The 19,315-nt window shown below is 36.9% G+C and overlaps 1 protein-coding gene across 5 annotated transcripts in view; it reads left to right on the plus strand.

Annotated features, from left to right (window-relative positions):
- ATRNL1 (attractin like 1) overlaps window positions 1–19,315 on the plus strand; it is a 563,323-nt gene that overhangs the window by 183,525 nt on the left and 360,483 nt on the right. For all 5 annotated transcript variants that reach the window (XR_014026511.1, XM_081328305.1, XM_081328307.1 and 2 more), the window contains 2 exons: window positions 15,605–15,699; window positions 17,262–17,340. Coding sequence is in view for 4 of the 5 variants with exons in the window: in XM_081328305.1 (XP_081184431.1) it covers window positions 15,605–15,699; window positions 17,262–17,340 (174 nt within the window). In the remaining variant the exon portion in view is untranslated. The remainder of the gene's footprint in view (window positions 1–15,604; window positions 15,700–17,261; window positions 17,341–19,315) is intronic.

Consider the following 19,315-nt stretch of genomic DNA (forward strand, 5'->3'; position numbering starts at 1 on the left):
TAAACATCATGTGATAACATATAAAGAAATTCTTAGACTGGAAAAGAATGAATGGCAATTGAAGTCTTTTAATATTCTAAAAGAAAAAAGAATAGTACAAACTTGGTTTCAGTATGGGCAGTTACAGGCCAGATGGAAAGAAGATCAGAAAATTAGTATTTCAATATCAGATGGGAATTTGGTAAAGCAAATTATTTATATTTATATTTATATTTTATTTATATTTAAATTTATATACCGCCCTATTCCCGTAGTACTCAGGGCAGTTTACAGGGAAAATTAAAAGTTAAAATACATCATATACAATTAAAAATGATTAAAACTAAGATTAAATTAATCCCTGAACTTAACTAAAACCCCATTAATTAAAACCCCTCAGTCTGGGCCAGATAACTCAAAAAACCAAGTTTTCAAATCCCTACGAAATGAGCGAAGGTCGGAGGCGGTCCTAAACTCCGTGGGAAGCTGGTTCCAAAGGGCCGGCGTGCCCACAGAAAACGCCCTTCCCCTGGGGATAACCCGCCGGCATTCCTTAACCGGCGGTACCCTAAGAAGACGCTCCCTGTGGGAGTGCACAGGATGATGGGAAGTTGATGCCGGCAGCAGGTGTTCCCTTAGATAATCCGGACCCAAGCCATTTAAAGCTTTATAGGTCATTACCAGCACCTTGAATCTCACCCGGAGGGCAACCGGAAGCCAATGCAGCTCACGGAGAAGAGGTGTTACATGGGAGTATCGGGAAACTCCCATAACAACTCGCACAACTGCATTCTGCACCAGCTGAAGCCTCCGAGTGGTCCTCAAGGGCAGCCCCATGTAGAGAGCGTTGCAGTAGTCTAGCCGGGAGGTCACAAGCGCATGGGTGACTGTGCGTAGGGCATCTTGGTCCAGATAGGGCCGCAACTGGCGCACCAAACGAAGCTGGGCAAAAGCCCCCTGGTCACGGCTCCTATATGATCTTCAAAATTAGAGATCAATGTCAAGCGCATATAAGAAGGATATATAATGCATTGATAGAAATCGACTCAGAAGCAGAACTGGTTAAGGATTGTATGATAAAATGGGCCCAGAATTTTCAGGAACCAATAATAATGGACACTTGGGAGAAAATATGGGTTAGGAATGTTAAATTTACACAGGCACAAAACTTAAGGGAGAATTTTTACAAAATGTTTTATAGATTGCATTTAGATCCCAAAAAATTAGCATGTATGTATCCAAATTGTCAGGCAAAATGTTGGAGATGTGGTTGTGATGATGCAATGTATTATCATGTATGGTGGACTTGTAAAAAAGTTAAAGCTTTTTGGATCAAAATTTGGTGGAACATGCAGAAGATCTTTAAGAAAAAGATAAGATTTTCACCACAATTGTTTTTGTTGGGTATTATCACTGACTGTACTGCTATAGAAACTAAATTGATGCTGAACTTAGTAACAGCTGCAAGACTTTTGGTAGCGCAATACTGGAAGAAGGAGGATCTGCCTACTATAGAAGAATGGACTTTGAAAGTTTCGAACTTGGCAGAAATGGCCAAAATCTCGGCATATGTGAAAGATCACTCGCAAGAAAGATATATAGTGGAATGGAGAAGATGGATTGATTATATTCAGAATAAATATGGGACTACAAAGTATCATTTAGCATATGAATAGTTTTTAGTCATTATAATTAGAGGATATATTATTATCTTTTCTATGGTTAAGGAGAGTTAAAGTACGGTAGGATTTAAAGAGTAATTATAGTAATTAGAATATTTTAGATTGAGATTGTGTGATGTAATACCCTGTATTCAGTTCTGGGAAGTCAGGGGGGGTGTTGGGAAGGGAGGGATGGGGAGGGGGGTGGGGGAGATGGGGTATATGTTCTAAAAATGTATTTTAAAACTTTTAAAAACAAAAAAAAAACATCTGCCATATTAGCAGCGCTTAATTTTTTCAAAAAGAAAAAAAATCAGTACAAACTAAGCATATATTTTACATAGATAATAATTCTAGATACAAATTCAAAATAGTCTTCAATTTAGATAATTAATTGAAATATAATTTAATTTGCATAAATAATGTAAATGGATTGTTACTTCAACATTATTACTTTTTTCTGAAAATCTATATTGGTGATTCTCTGAATTGTGCCTGCTGAAGGTTTTCAAGAAAATTGTGGGTAGGTCATGTTTAGAAAAAAATGATTTCACACACAGTGGGAGCACTATCATAAGCTAAGTGGCTATAAAATGCAGAATATGTATATTGACTTCATTCTAGGTTTGCTGCTAAAATCTAATGTGGCATTAACTACAGTGAAATTAGTTTATTCTTGGGGCACATAAATTGATCAATAGCTTGAAAATTTTAAACTTTAAATTCTTTGGCAATGGAGTAACTGATGATCAGTTCTATTACAGATGGCTAAAGTAGGTGTCTTAAAAATAAAATTCAAAACAAATCATGCAATACAAATTATTTAGCATATTTTCACTATAATAGTTACAACGTTGTTTTGAATATATGGAAATAAAATGTATGTCAAATTCAGTTTAATCCGCTCTCTGAAAAAAGAGGAAAGTAAGCCCAGTAAAATAATGTTGATGAAAAGACTAAATTCTATAAAATATTGGTTCAGCATCCTTTAAGTTTTATGTCTATAGGACGATTTTATAACATTTGTATGTTAAATCCATTTTGTTTTAAGTCAACATGAATTTAGTTATTTGGCACATGTTCATGTATACAGGATGGACACAATTTTGTGAGGACACACAAGCTGCAGATACAATATTTTATTCCAGTATATTTTCCCCTATTTGTTTTATATGATGGATGTTGATGAATTCTAGATGGTAAAGAAGCATCCAAATTTATGGAATAGCTTTTCATATATTAGCAGCCGAAATACATGTGGTTTTAGAATCTATGCTTTTGGATATTAATTACAGAAACAAATGATTATGAAGTGATGAAGACCAGTTGGTTGGATTGGATGTCACCTTTATCATTTTAACAAACTGCACTTGAACCAATTTTTTTTATTGATAATCATTTTCAGAAAATTATATTAAAATGTGCAATTGATTACAGCTACAAGTTTCTCTTGAGCATCACAGTCAGAGGTGTTGGTTGTAGGATTATTAATAATAATGTTTGAAATTTGTCCCCTTGATTTATTGTTGTTGTTTTTGATTTGTTGGATACATATGTTTGTTGGTGTGTCTGTTTTACATTTTATATTTCATGTATAGTCAATGACTAAAATAAAATCCTTTTTGATTGGTTTACAAAAGAGATTAAAATCTTAAATACAAGTAAAATGTTTTTTCTATAAACAAACGGTTTTTTTGTAACTTGGATACATGCTATAAAATGAGTGTGGTGATTTTTGAGCAATGTCTGTTATAATTCTCTTCAGATTTATATATATCCTTATTTCATTGAATGCACGGATGTTGGTTTAAACAATTCTTGATACAATTATTGGCAATTTTAACTTTTGAAGTTATTCCTAATGGAAAGAGCAATCTGATGCACACTTTATATGCACTATGTACTTTATATGCATTTTACATGCACTATTCATGGACTTCTCTTTCTGCCCTTAGCCTTGGAAAAGCTGAGATATGCCCTGTCTCCCATTGTTCCCCCAGATGTTTGGGTATTTGCTCAGCTTTGATGAGGTTATAATTTGATGGGGAGGGGGATATTTGTAGATAAAAGTAATGGTAGCAGAGTTTGGCCCAGAGGTTAATTGATATTTTGGGGTGCACAGTTTCATTTCAGTAGACTCTGGTATCTTGCAATAATAACAGATCTGTCCTTCAGGTTGCAGCTAGACACCATAGTTTAGGATTTTTCTTTCTTCTGAATCTATGCTTTGATTATTACTTGGTGCAAGGATGTAAAAGTCTGGAAATACTATAGGAAGAGAGAGACTTAGACGCTCTATCTTGCCAATTTTGATCTATCCAGATAGCCTTGGTGACAATAGTCCAGAAGCTGTATTTGACTGAATATAAAATAAGCTTGTTCTAAAAGTCACTGTACTGTTGATTTAATATTTTGAATTTGTGTGGAACAAATTTATATAAAAAGAGGATATTGAATTAGAAGTTTATATATGCTGACTTAGCAGAACACAGAAGTAAAGAAGAGTCCTTGTATCAGCAAAAAAAAACACATGATGCTATATTTCTTTATTTCTGCTAGCTGCTAGACCAAAGATTTGTATGTTTTGCTCAAGGCAGAAGACAAATTTGAAACCAGTGAGTGTCTTTTAAATTTTCAGAACTCCAGGTAGGGGGAGGAGAACAGGTGGTCAGTATTATTATTTATCTCTGAGTGCTCAGCATAATTTGCTACTCATAACATTTACTACTGAGTAATGTCAAACTTGCGATGTCACCTGACGTTGCACAATGATTCGGGATGGTTTTGCCATTGCCGGCAATGGGGTGGGTGCGGCTTCCGGATGACGTGTCCAGCCCAAGGGCCGGCAGTTTGACACCTCTGATATAAAGTCTTCATTTTAAGACAGACTTTCAAGTAAATAACTTAAACTAAAAGCACCTGATTTAGAGTTTGAGCTTTTCTATTACCTGCCTTCTTTTTGTACCAATACACTCAAGAATTGTGCAAAACTGAAATGTTTACACAACTTTTGTGTTATTTTACTTTGTTCTAATTATTTATTTTTTAATTCTATTTTTATTGCTAGTGGTATTGTTCCCATTGACTAATAAAACATATTTTTCTGTATCTATTTTGAACAGTTAGTTTTACTTTAAATATTCCACAATAAGCATACTATAAAATAGGCTTGTAATGGAATACTCTAAGTGTATTCTGATCTTTTCAAATGTGAACCTGCACATAAGCAGTGTCATCGTAATATAATACATTTTGTATAAGTTCAGTTTTGAAATTAACTTTACCTTTTACTTTAAAAAGGGGTTCCTTGGGCACTAGATGGCAGCCTTACAATACCTCAGTACTTAAAACTCAATGTCTTTTGAACATTGTTCTAAAATATTAATGGGAGCAATAGTAGAATATGTTAGAAAAAATCAGTTTTAATAAATGACATTGGAATTTCGGTTCAAGAACTAAAAAACAGTAGGTTCTTAATGCAAGACAAGCAATACATATAGTCCAGGTGAATTGAGAGACATGGCCTAGCGATCTGATTATTTGCTACTGCCTTTTCATTGCAAGCTTTCTTCTGGGATCCCATTTGTTTAAACTAAGTACCTCCTATAATTGTAAAGCTGTCATGCTTGACTTAGACTAATGAGTTCCAGCAATTATGTTTGACACTAATTGACTTTGCAGATTGAGGCTATTTTTATTACTGTTAAATGTAGTAGTAATGATCACCACAAACTGTCATTCTACTCTCAATGTTTAGTAATTTAGGAATAAAAGCTGTTTAGAAAAAAAACCTCTTCCGAATATCTAAGGATAGTTAGTGAAACAAATTGCTTCCCATATTAGAATGTTATGCATACTGTATAAGAAACAATAGTTTTCAGCAGAAGGTTTATTAATAAAATAAGGTTTAATGTTATTAGAAAATACATCCTGTTTGTAAGAGCAAAACCTAGGATTGTGAAATAACAACAATGGCACATAACTGAGTATTGTAGTACTGAAAAGCTACAGCATTTTCCAGTTTTTATAAAACTTTTCATGGATATTAAAACCTTAATCATGTGTGAATGTTTTTAGATTTGCTTTGTTTTTGGTCTTTTAAGTTTTCAGAAAAGAGATACAATATATAGCTTGCATTTCTTATGATAAATGTTCCACAGCAATCTTTTTAATAGGAATAAAGCTGGAGGGTAATAGCAATGGCAGGGGCCATTATGCAAGGGAATGAGGCAGTCTCAAAGTTACCACTTCTTTCAGGAGAAATGTCAAAATATAGTATTTATATATTCCAAAACAAAAATACACCAAAAATTAGGAATTATAGAAACAAAGATGTAAGGGATACCTCCCGTATGTCCTGCTACTTGAAAAATATCTAGGAGGGAGCAGACATAGCAAAACCCATTTGCTATCTTGCTTTGTCACCTCATTTGTCATTATTTGTTTTTTTAATATTATTTCTCACATACTAAAAACCTAAATCATCCAGATTATTTTCCACTTCGTTATATCATTACAATATTTGTAGCAAATACCTATACTTTTAGACACAATCCATTTTTGGAATAATATTCTGAAAAGACTCCTGCCTGGAATCAAATTACATTAAAGAGCTTTTATAAACTGTTTCTATAAATAAAAATTATAATTTAATTTTTTTACCTAGTTATTTGGATTGTAGCTACTTGGGAAGGATTATTACTGAATATATTGTTTGGGATACTGATGGTAAAATATTGGCTATTTTTAAATTCAAAAACTTATTGTATTTTTTTTTAAAAAATAACCTAATATCACTGAAATTTAATACTCGCCCTTTCCAGAGAAATATATTGAAAAGAAGTCAGTCTTTCATTTCAATTTGAAGAAAGGAAAAAAATAATTTTATTTTAATGAAAGTGTATCATGTAATGTAGGTATGTTTGCACTGCTATAGAAAATAGTTGTTTAAATCATCTGGAAATTGTATCAAATGCAGGGCCAGTGTTGAATTAAGGTCTAATTTTATTTTTTAATGTTAATTGCTATAACAGTTAATGGCTATACATTTTATTAATTAATTCTTAATCATTGGAAGCAACTGGAAACAATCCACATATTTGAATTATTTGAATTTGAATTTTATTGAATTTATATACTGCCCTTTCCCGAAGGACTCAGGGCGGTTTACAGGGTATATAAAACATCAATACAAAAATTAAGAGCAATTTAAAAAGATTAAACTAAGTCCCTGAAAAATATAAAACCCCAGTTAAAACCCCCAATTAAAACTCAGCCTGGGCCGGAAAGCTCTTCAGGTCTCGGCGAAATGATCGAAGGTCGGGGGCAGTCCTAAGCTCCACAGGCAGCTGGTTCCAAAGGGCAGGCGCCCCCACCGAGAAGGCCCTCCCCCTGGGTGTCATCCGCCGGCATTCTTTGACCAGCGGCACCCTGAGAAGGCCCTCCCTGTGGGAGCGCACAGGACGAAGGGAGCTTGATGCCGGCAGCAGGTGTTCCCTCAAATATCCCAGACCCAAGCCATTTAGGGCTTTATAGGTCATCACCAGCACCTTGAATCTCACCCGGAGGGCAACTGGAAGCCAATGCAGCTCGCGGAGCAGAGGTGTTACATGGGAGTAATGGGAAACCCCCATCACAACTCACACGGCTGCATTTTGCACCAGCTGAAGCCTCCGAGTGGTCCTCAAGGGCAGCCCCATGTAGAGAGCGTTGCAGTAGTCTAAGCGGGAGGTCACGAGCGCATGAGTGACTGTGCGTAGGGCATCTCGGTTCAGATAGGGTCGCAACTGGTGCACCAGGTGAACCTGGGCAACCCCCCCTGGTCACGGCTCCTATATGGTCTTCAAAACTGAGCCGTGAATCCAGGAGGACACCCAAGTTGCGAGCCCTATCAACGGGGGGGGGGTAACACCTCACCCCCCATTGTTAACGATGGAATAGTTTGGTCAACCCGAGATGCTGGTATGCACAGCCACTCAGTCTTGGCAGGATTGAGACGAAGCCTGTTTCTCCCCATCCAAACCCGGACCGCCTCCAGGCAACGGAACATCACGGTGAGGGCATCACTGGGTTGGTTCGGGGTGGAGAAAAAAAGTTGGGTATCATCAGCGTACTGATGATACCCCACCCCAAAACTACAAATGATCTCACCCAGCGGCTTCATATAGATGTTGAACAGGAGGGGAGAGAGAACCGACCCCTGAGGGACTCCACAAATGAGAGGCCTCGGGGCGGACCTCTGCCCTCCCGTCAACACTGACTGCGAGCGGCCCAGGAGATAGGAAGAGAACCACTGTAAAATGGTGTCTCCCACTCCCAACCCCCTGAGACGCCGCAGTAGGATACCATGGTCGATGGTATCAAAAGCCGCTGAGAGGTCTAATAGGACTAGGACAGAGGAACAACCCCTGTCCCGAGCCCGCCAGAGATCATTCACCAGCGCAACCAATGCTGTCTCTGTGCTGTGCCCGGGCCTGAAACCCGATTGGTACGGGTCCAGATAATCAGTTTCCTCCAGGAACAGGGGAAGCTGATGCGCCACCACACTCTCAACAACCTTCGCCAGAAAGCGAAGGTTGGAGACCGGACGATAGTTGTTTAAAACAGCCGGGTCCAGGGCAGGCTTCTTGAGGAGGGGTCTCACCACTTCAAGGTGGCAGGGAAGACACTCTCCTTCAGGGAAGCAGTTATTACTGCCTGGAACCAGCCTCGTGTCTCCTCCTGGGCCGCAAAAACGAGCCAGGAGGGGCACGGGTCCAATAAACAGGTGGTGGAGCTCAGCCTCCCCATAATCCTGTCCACATCATCAGGGGAAACAGGATCGAACTCAGTCCAGATAACATGCTCAAGACAGTCTGATTCCTCCATGTCAGACTCTGCCCAGTCCGAGTCCAAACCGGTCCGGATCTGAGCGATTTTGTCCGTCAGATGATGACTAAACTCCTCGGCCCGACCCTGCAAGGGATCCTCCCTTACCTCCTGGTTAAGAAGGGAGCGAGTCACCCTAAACAGGGCGGCCGGGCGATTGTCTGCGGACGCGATGAGGGCAGCGAAATAATTAGCCTTTGCTGTCCTCATTGCCGCAAGATAAGACCTTAATCAAGGTTCTTAACTGCAATCAGTCAGATTCGGATCGGCTGGACCTCCAACCGCTCTCCAGACACCGTCTCCAATGCTTCATCTCCCGGAGTTCCACAGAAAACCATGGAGCCCAACAGGATTGCAAGGGTACAACACGGTCGAGTGCCTCAGTGGCCGCCCTTTCCCAGGCATCCACCAAGGCATCGGCCGGGCTGTGAATGAGGGCAATAGGTATAGACCCAAGCGCCATCTGGAACTGTTCTGGGTCCATTAGGCGCCTGGGGCAGAACCACCTGGTCGGTTCCGCAGCCCAGCAGCGGGGGGTGGCATAACGGAAGACCAGCCGCAGGAGATAATGATCGGACCATGGCAAACCCCCTCCCAGATCATCCAACCACTGCCCAGATAAAAACAGGTCGAGAGCGTGACCCCCCACATGGGTCGGGCCCTGAATTACCTGGGTCAGGTCCATGGCCGTCATGGAAGCCATGAACTCCCGAGCTACCTCTGACAACCCTCCCAGGGAAGGCAGGTTGAAGTCACCCAGCACTATAAGCCTGGGAAACTCCACCGCCAACCCTGAGAGGGTGTCGAGCAGCCCAGGCAGGGCTGTTGCCACACAGCTGGGTGCCAGGTATGTGAGCAACAAACCCATCTGGACCCGAGGGCCGAATCTCAGGAGGAGGGACTCACTCCCGCCTATCTGGACAATGGTGGTCTCCCGCGGACATAAAGTCTCCCGAATCACTACCGCCACCCCACCGCCCCTACCCTGAGCCCGTGGCTGGTGTAGCACACAGAAACCTGGGGGGCATAGCTCAGTCAGAGGGACCCCTCCCTCCGAGCCCAACCAGGTTTCGGTAATGCATGCCAGATCCACGCATTCCTCGATCAAATCACGAACGAGGGGAGCCTTATTAACAACGGATCTGGCATTGAAATACACCAGCTTAAGCTCAGGGACCTGATCACCCTCATCCCCAGGCAAAAGGGTGCTAACCGGAGGGTCGGAGCACGCCACCGCTCGAAGATAGCGAGGGCGCGATCCCAGATATTGATGTGGCCCTCCGTTCAACCACCTGCTGCCATTCCCTATCATCGTGGGGATTTGACACCCCACCCCAGCACACGCAGAGCCAGCAGCCTCCACTCCCAACCCCATTCCACCAGAGCCCATAACGGACCCAGACTGAGTGCCGGTTATTAGTTCCCTCCCCTCCCCACTATTCCTCCCCCTCCCTAACGCTTTAAAATAACCAGCTAAAAACATATCAGGGGCCTCTTAATGCATCTCCCCCAGAGGCCCCTAGGTAAACCCAACCACCTCTTGGGATCCCAACAATTGGGCCCGTCATCAAGGGAGATGGTAAGCGAACAGGCTGGTCGTGACCAGGAGGGAGAAGCCCCCCTAAGGGCGTACAAGTCCGACCCACAATATTGTAATCAGACCATACAGAGCAAATATCCGTGTGAGCCATTGTTCACAATGGAAAGTCAGATGTTATCAGATGTTGTAAGATGTTAAAGATGTTAAGATGTTAAAACCGGAACACGTCTTCGTCCACCAATCCGGCTCTGCTCTCACCTGAGCCGGTCCAGACAATGAGCTCACAGCTGACCTCTCACCACAGCTGTGAGATCCAGTCTGGAGTGGGTAAACGACATTACTGGGTACAACCTCCCCCACTGGCCTCTCACACCAGCGGGGAGGTTGATGACCAGTTCAGGGCCGCCCTCTCACCGTGGTCCAGTCCCAGGTTTGTTCCGGACCATCAAAGGAAATCACAAGAGCAAGGAAATCTCAATCCATCCAAACCATGCATCGGTCTCCAGCCATCATCCGATGTAATCCCAATGCAATCACAATCGCAATCAGGGCCGATCTTCAAGCTGCCAACCCCATAAGCAGCAGCAGCAATTAAATAAAATAAAAGGCTACAAACATGCTGCCAGAGACTAACCCAGTTAATCCTCAGTATCAGGAATTCCGCAGCCGGTTTCCAGGCCGCCAGGACTCCCACATTTATTTCCCTTGAGTATCCTTGATGTATTTTAATATGAGAATTACCTGTGATAAAACAGTTGTGAAATGAAAACAATGGAAATGAAAAAAAATACCTTGAAAATTAAATAGTGATAATTTTTTTGAAAAGTATTGAATTGGAAACTAAATACTAATGATTGCATGGATTCTGTAATAATAGAAGATTATATGAACGTGAGCCTTATAAATGAAAACAATTGATTTTTTGGGGGGGGAGTAAATTGCTAGGAGAGTAAAAATAATTCTCTGAAAAAGTAATTTTGTTAGACTTAGATTTGCACAATAACAATAAATGTAGCTTTAAGTAAAAAATCCAAACGAATAAAATTGGTAAAAAAAAAGCTGTTTCAAAGAACACACATAAATATTGTGGTTACTCTGCCAGTGTAAAATTACTGAAAGATTGTAAATATCTTAATTAGTACTAGCAATAATTAGTACTGCACTGTTTGTCTGCTCCATTTTGTTTCACTTAATGTTTGTTGTTGACTCTGGGTTGCTTTATGCAAAGAATAGATCTTATTGAACAATGAGCAAAAACTGTGTAAATTTGTTATGTGATTTGATCTGTTTACAACTTTCCCTTTGCATCCTTTAGACCAGTGCTTTTAAACCCGTGGCACACATACCACTGGTGGTACTTTGGCACCTGGCAGGTGGTATGCGTACAAAGGTTGAAAAGCACTGTAAAAAAAGTGTAAAAAGAAATCTAAAAGGGTAGTGGGGGGGGATGAGCTATAGCGGTGGTAGCACTTCACAGGCCTATGAGAGAGTCAGCTGGAGCTGTAGTGTGACCGGGGCTCTGCTGAGCGCCCAGGATAGGCATGGGGCTCCAGCTGATTGACTCGAGAGCAGCTTGTACCCTGGGGGAGAGGAATCAACTGGAGTTGCACCAAAGAGATGAGGAGGAGGGGGGAGAGAAGAGAGGTTATAAAAGGAAAAGGTTTTGGTGGGAAAGGGAGAGAGAAAAAAGACAACAGGGAAAGAGACAGAGAAGAGGAGAGGCTTCTTTGAGACAAGCAGAGGGAGAGAAGGGGATAGAACAATGCAAAGATTAATGTCAGAGAAACAGGCACAAGTTTCCCATTAAAAGTGTGGTAAGTGGGCATACAGATACTTCTCAACCTATGACCACAATTGAGCCCAAAATTTATGTTGCTAAGTGAGAAATTTATGACTTTTCTTGCCACATTTGTTAAGTGAATCACTGCAGTTGTCAGTAACACAGTTGTTAAGTGAATCTCTTTTCCCACTGACTTCACTTGTTAGGTTGCAGAAGAGGATCACATGATCCTGAAACACTGCAACCATCATAAATATGAATCAGTTGCTAAGCATCCGAATGTAAATCACAAGACCCTGGGGTCAGGCAGCAATGGTCATAAGTGTGAAAAATGGTCATAAGTCACTTTTTTCCAGTGCCATTGTAACAGTCACTAAGCAAACCGTCGATGACGACCTGTACTTTATCACTTTTTTCCTTTTGGGGGGGAGGGTCATCAAGATTTTGACACCTTGCCAGGCGACTGGTGGTATTTGTATATTGCCATATCCTAAAAGTGGTACAATCTGTGAAAAGGTTGAAAAGCCCTACTTTCAACCAATGAAGTTCTTAGGGATTGAACTTTGCTACCTTCTTAACTCTTTAGTCAAATCTTTGCTGTTTTCTTTTGCAATTTTAAAATTATTTTCTAAAGACTTTATTTTAATATTTTTTGTATAAGACAGGAACTTTTTAACCATTTTTATGTGTTTGAACAAGTACTAGTTTTACATTGCAGCTGTGGTGCTAAATTGAAAATTACCTCAGTGTATTTTCATTCATGAGATAGGAATTTCTCTTTTCTCATTCTCCCTATAGTCCCACACATGGCCATTGAATCTGCTCCTGAGGAAACTAGAGCCCCTGGACATAGATAGAGTATTATCTTCATAGCAAAACCCAGTCTTCATTATTTGTATAATAATTTTGATTATAACATTTGAGTCAAAAATAGTTATAGGCTAAGGGATTTTAAAAGACAGGATAAGTAACCTACAAATAATACTAATAAATACCAGCAACTGTACAGGACTATGCAAGTCTAGTAACTGGATTTGACTCCACAATTTTTTAAAAATTTTTTTTAAAAAGTTTTATTTTTGAAAACTGTCCAAAGTTGGAATAGTCATGGTGTAATAATGCTCTAGAAAGTTAGATTTGCTCTCAATTTGTTTCTGAGCATTAAAAGGCTATAGCAAAGCATTTTAAAGGCTAAGTGTTAAGGCATATTTTATAAGTATTTTGACTAGAGCCATGTATTTATTCCCTACAGTATACAGTCACAAAACTCCCATTAACCTTCCACAGAATCTTGTGTGCTCATCAGAAAACGAATTGCTCCTTAAAAACTCAGCAAAGATATTGAAATTAAACAATTGCTTAGAATGTTACATCTTTATTTAAATAGTTTAGGTTTTGATATCTAACATACTGAAATGACTACATTATGTGTGCAACATTTAAAAGCAGTAATCACTCAGTTTTTATATATTTGTAATAGGTAATATTTTTATATAAAGAAGAGAGCTTGAGACTGGTCTTGATGTTTAAAGACTGCAAAATGTAATATAATGTGGTTTCAAGTGTGAAGTGATGTATTTCTTTATGCAAGGTACAAAGGAAAAAAACATATGGGGAGAGTTGTCATGCCAAACATTTTTATAAATTAAAGAGGTTTGACTAGAAATAAAACTATACAAATTAATTACTTTATGCATTAAAAGTGATAAAGTTTTATGTGAAAATAATATAATAAAATAATTATGTGAAAATAATTATCTTAAATATTTATAAAATTGTCAAGTAAAACAATTAAATTTCAGAATGCATAAATTCATCAAAATTTCTCTCATAGATTAGTATGGCATATAATGTAATAGATATTCAGCAGTTATCCATTATAACTAACTAATTAATACTTTATGAATTAAATACCTTGATAAAGTTATAGGGACAAAGATATTTGAAAGATGAGACATATTTGTATAATTTTACTCAGTAATAAATAATCTTAAACTATTGGGAAGTAAATAAATTTAATTTAGGAACAATCTGGATATATATTTCTGTCTGAAATAATGCAGGGTTGTGTTCCAGCTTTCCATACCATTTAAGGATTATGGATATTAAAACAACATATATTAAAGATTACCATTTGTATAAGCTGTCTATAGCCATTTACAAATGTACCTGTAGCTGTAGCTTAGATGACCACATTTGTTATATGGTTCATTTTCAGCATCCTGAATTTTCAGAAATCACTATTCCTTTGTGATTTCTTTAAAACGAATTCTTTCACGAAAATGTGCTCAGTTTTGACTTTTCCAAAATCCAAAGGAGACAGAAAATTTGACATCCAGATTTGCTGCAGGTGTTTAGGAAACCGAAAGAAATAAGCAAAGCTTTTACAGCTCACTGTGACTTATTTGGTAAATGTTATGAATTTGTTACGAAAATTGTTTCAAGTCCTAATCCAAAGAACAGAAACACCCTTGCTCTATTACATTTACATGGCTTCCAAAATATATGATCCATTTCATATGGTTTAAATAACATTAATTATTCAATTCTTATAAAATGATTTAAATGATTCCTGATTAAAATTTCATGATATCATGCCGATATATGAACAATAATAAACCCAAGCACAGATTCCCTTGTGCTGAAAAATCACTCCCAAATATGCACCTGCTCTGTTGGGTTTTCAGCTATATTCCATCTTTTGGCATTTTTTGCAACCACTATGACTTTGATTTTGTATTTATCTAAATACCAGCCCATTTTCTACTGTACTGAACTATACAACTCACTATCTTTCTAAGTCCTATAGGATAGCAAGAGATGTGTGTATAGTAATATTGGGTACTTGTGGATGATTTGGGTGGATGATATGACCATCTTTATTTTATCTGATTCAATCTTTGAAGTAATAAGGGCAGGGGCAATCCATGTTGGATAGTTCTTTGTATGTGTATCAGTGCAAAAAGCAGCTATTGATGGTTACGCTTATTATCCTACTCTCATAAACTTTGATCTATAAATTTTAGAAGAGAAAGAAATTGCCTATTGATAATGGTATTGCTGAGCTGATCCTGAAAAATCTTTAAAGTGCAGATTTAAAGTGCAGAAACCCTACATATAAAGGTGATTTTGCTTTCCTTATCAAATATTGCTCACTGCCAAACCTAGTAAATAGTTAAGCGTTTGTCAGTGTAAAAATCTTGTGCTGATAACTTCTTGGTCTTATTCTGAATTCCCCAAAATGCATTATAGGAATATATATATATATATAAATGAAAACCAGTATCAAACAAACTGCATCAATAACTACCCCTTATATGGTCTCAGAAGCTTCATTGGAATTGGGTAAACCTTCCATAGCGTGGTAAGCTATAGAAAGGAAAGCAAATCATTTCTGTCCTCTACCATTTATTGGATTTAATACTTGAAATGACTAATTAAAATTATTGACATTTATTATTAATAATAAAATAATGAAAACATGTGACATTCAACATATTTGTTGAGCAAGGTGGGTTGTTCAAAAATGTGAAATATAAATAAACATAAATAATCATGCATACATTGCATTCTAACATTGCATTTTATTTTTCTTAATTTTTGTGGCTTAAGCACGAGAAAGCAGAAATGCAATAAAGAATGATAAAATTTGTAGATCAAGCTTACTATTTCTCTACCTGTAGTGTATACATTCTAGACTATTTTGAAGTTTTCATGAATCTGAAACTTCTGAATTCAGCATGATCCCATCTGTTCATTTTAATACTTCGTTCACAGATAGTTTACTGATTGACTACCAGTTTACCTTCAGTCTGTTACAAGAAGATGATCGCCATCACACTGCCATAAACTTCATTGCAAATCCTGAACAGGTAAGTTGCTGTAAATCAGAACCTGTGTTAAAATTTTCTATTATAGTTTTATGTGTACCTCTTTTTCTAAACAAATCTCTTTGAAAAACAGAATGGAGCCAAATAGAACTATGATAGGTAATCTTAAAACAAGTAGGAACTGATGATGTAACTGTAAGCTTTGAAGCCTTATTACTGAAGCTGAAAAAAATGGCTGTTTTTCCCCTATCAGTACTGTTGTTCTTACAACTTAATAATAATAATAATAAGTTGGAAGGGACCTTGGAGGTCATCTAGTCCAACCCCTGCTCAGGCAGGAAACCCTATACCATTTCAGGCAAATGGCTGTCCAGTCTTTTCTTAAAAACGTCCAGTGTTGGAGCCTTCACCACTTCTGGAGGCAGGTTGTTCCACTGGTTAGTTGTTCTAACTGTCAGGAAGTTTCTCCTTCTGTCACATAGTAAGCCAGTTTGTTATTCCTCATTCCATGTCTTCATTATTCAGTGTCACTAATTTGGTCTATGGAGCATATAGTTAGGATTAACTAATCGAGCTGCTTCTGTGAATAATCCTGGTCTGGAAGCAGTCATATAAACATATAAGGATAAATGATGTAGTATGAAAAAAAAATGAAAACAAGAGAAAATAAGACAAAAAACTTTTGTAGACTTGTTAATATTGAGTCTTTATTTCTTAGACTTTTGTAGACTGAAGTAGCATTTTACTCTATTATTTTTGTAGTTAAACTCATTTACTTTACAAGTAAACTCATTTGCCAAGAAAACTGCAAGTATTGTCCAGGAAGTCTCCAGAACTCAAAAATTCACTTTAAGGCAACAACAATAATCATATAACTAAATTTCTAGCTAAGCTTTAAAGGGTAAAATAATTAAAGAACTAACTGCTAATAGTTATACAAGTTCAAATATAATATTTGAAAATGATTAGACAGTGTTTCATTATGCCACAATGCCACTATTTTCCTTCTTTTCCTAAAAGAATTTTCTTGTCATTCTGTATCTATCCAAAACAGTAATTTTGTATCTTCACTTAATGTTGATGTCTTCTGTTTTCAATCTTTAATGCTTGTCTATTTATGTAATACTTTAATACTCCCTCCTGTTGAGAAAGCAAAAATTAACATCTGTTGTAATTATTGGGATATCATTTCTTGAAGTTTAACGATTTGGAGATGCAGTATTAAACACTTCTAAAAAAATTCAAACCATAAACAATAATTCAAATTGCCATATAGTGCATCTTACAAAATAATAAAATGATTGCATAAAAGATGATAAAAATTTTACATCTAATCCAATTTTCTCCAAAAAAAATGTTCCCCCTTCCGCCTTCCCCTACTGTTTTGGATTTTGGAAAAATTTGATTCTCTAGCACTAATTGTATCTAGTAGAACTGTAGAAATCTTCTTTGTTGGTGGCTGGAAGATGCCTTGTTTGAGTAAAGTTCCTTTCCTGAATCAAGTCCAGGGTGTTTAGGGCCAATATCTATGTTTGACTACCTATGATCAAAGATTAAGCTGTTTTTAATGTAATGTTTATGTGTTTTGTTTTTAAAATTTTTAGTCAAACAAAAATTTGGACATATCAATTAATGCATCAAATAACTTTAACCTGAATATCACATGGTCTATTGGCTCTACAGGTAAGAAAGACATTAGTAGTAGTTTTCCCTTTTTAATATTATCTCACGTAGTAATGTGCTCACTATATTTACAGGATTGCTTTTTGTTTCTTATTAGTAAATGTTAATAAAATACTTTTCCCATTCTCATTATGACATTATTAATGACATTACTTAAAACAGATAATTTGCAAATTAAATTAAGGTTCATTAACATGTTAACTTTCTTATTCAATTAAAATTACTTGAGTAACAAAACCTTGTATGCTCTTTAAAATTTAAAGTGGCAGTATTATGAAAAGAGTGATTTTAATTAAGATAAATTACTTTCTTGACTACAGCAGAGACTGAGTTTTTAATTTCTTTGTTTCAGTGTTGAAGCTTGGAATTTAATTATTAACCTTAACATTGATATCAAACAAGAAAATTCTTCTGTGTGTTCTCATAAAAGAATCTGCTTATCATCTGTTCCTTCTTCCCACACTCAAACTTTTGGATCCAGTTTTTTTTCATTGGGTTTTAATAAAAAGCTTTGTTTAGAAAGTTTCCTTGTATTGGTTCTGTTGACTTTCGTAAAATATATCCAAAGAGAGCATCATTGATTGAATTTTAATGAATTATGCAGAATGAAAATGGAAGCTTTGCATTTATATATTTGCATGTATGATTTCTATATTTGTAAATATATTTGAGGAAGAGCACAATATTTAGAAAGAAATCATGACCACACATAGTGCCAATCTTCCCAGAGTAAATTCCACATCTATTTAATTTATAGTTCGAGTGTCAATCTTAAATGCTGGACCTCACAAGAACATCTGAAGACAGTGAAGTGATTAAATATCATTACAATGATGCTGTAACTGACAACTGATATTCCATCAATTCCATGTATTGAATGGACATTGAATACACTTCTATTATGTTGAAGAACTTCTGTGTTGGGATTATAGGTTATTCATAATACCTATCAATGTTAGCACAAGCCAGTAAAATCAAAGCTGATAATAATATTTCAAAAAGAGCAAAGACACTATCCTTGAGTAAGTTTACCAAAGGATACCTTTTCCAAAAGTTCCCTATAATGCTTTTGTTACAATAAAAATCAATATAAAAAATTCATTTCTGCATAATATTGGCACTGAATTATGATTTCTAAAGAACCCGGTTATGCCTGTAATTTAAATATTTAGAATGTAGACATAAATATAAAACTATGTAGCATTAATATCAAAAAACATATGCTATTCCTGTCTCAAATTTTAAAGAAAGACCCTTCCTAGATTGTTATACTTAATTGCATTTAATATGAAACTAGGAACTTGATAAATATTGGATGTTTCCCAATATCATGCCTGGCTGACGCCAAAGGATGGATAAGCCCTTTTACTAAACACTTTCCCTCTACTGGATTCTTAAGTGGAACTCATTTCTCTTCAATCCACTGCCTCTCCTGAGTTCTGCATAGATGTGTTTTTTTTAAAAAAAAATCACTGTTAACTGATTTTACTAGTTCAACAATATACAGATTAAATAGCATAGCTGAATAATCTCATTTCTTGCAAATGAAATAGGTTTATCTGGTTTGATATTATCTTTGTTAGCAACAGTTGCAAAACTACAGCAATATTTCACCATCAAGACAATTCTATACTTGAATAACTTTGCAGTTTTAGTATAAATTACTATGTATAAATTACTTCTGGAAACTGTATTAACCATGAAATTAAATGAAACAAAGTTGCTTTATATACAATTCTATTATATATGGTTGAAACAAACTTGTAATAGGATATACATATATATTCATATAGTGACAGATTTTTTTATCTGTGTAATTGCTTCATTTTTATAATTTAGTTATGTTTTTCTACTATGCTCCATTAACATATTTAACTTCAATCTAATTATACATTTTTGTATCTTTCTCATGCACATATATAATAGATGATGTAATTTAACAATTGCTTAATGGTCTTTTATTGACTTTTTATAT

The sequence above is a fragment of the Vipera berus genome (assembly GCF_964194415.1).
Source record: "Vipera berus genome assembly, chromosome: 5".
NCBI classification, from domain to species: domain Eukaryota; kingdom Metazoa; phylum Chordata; class Lepidosauria; order Squamata; family Viperidae; genus Vipera; species Vipera berus.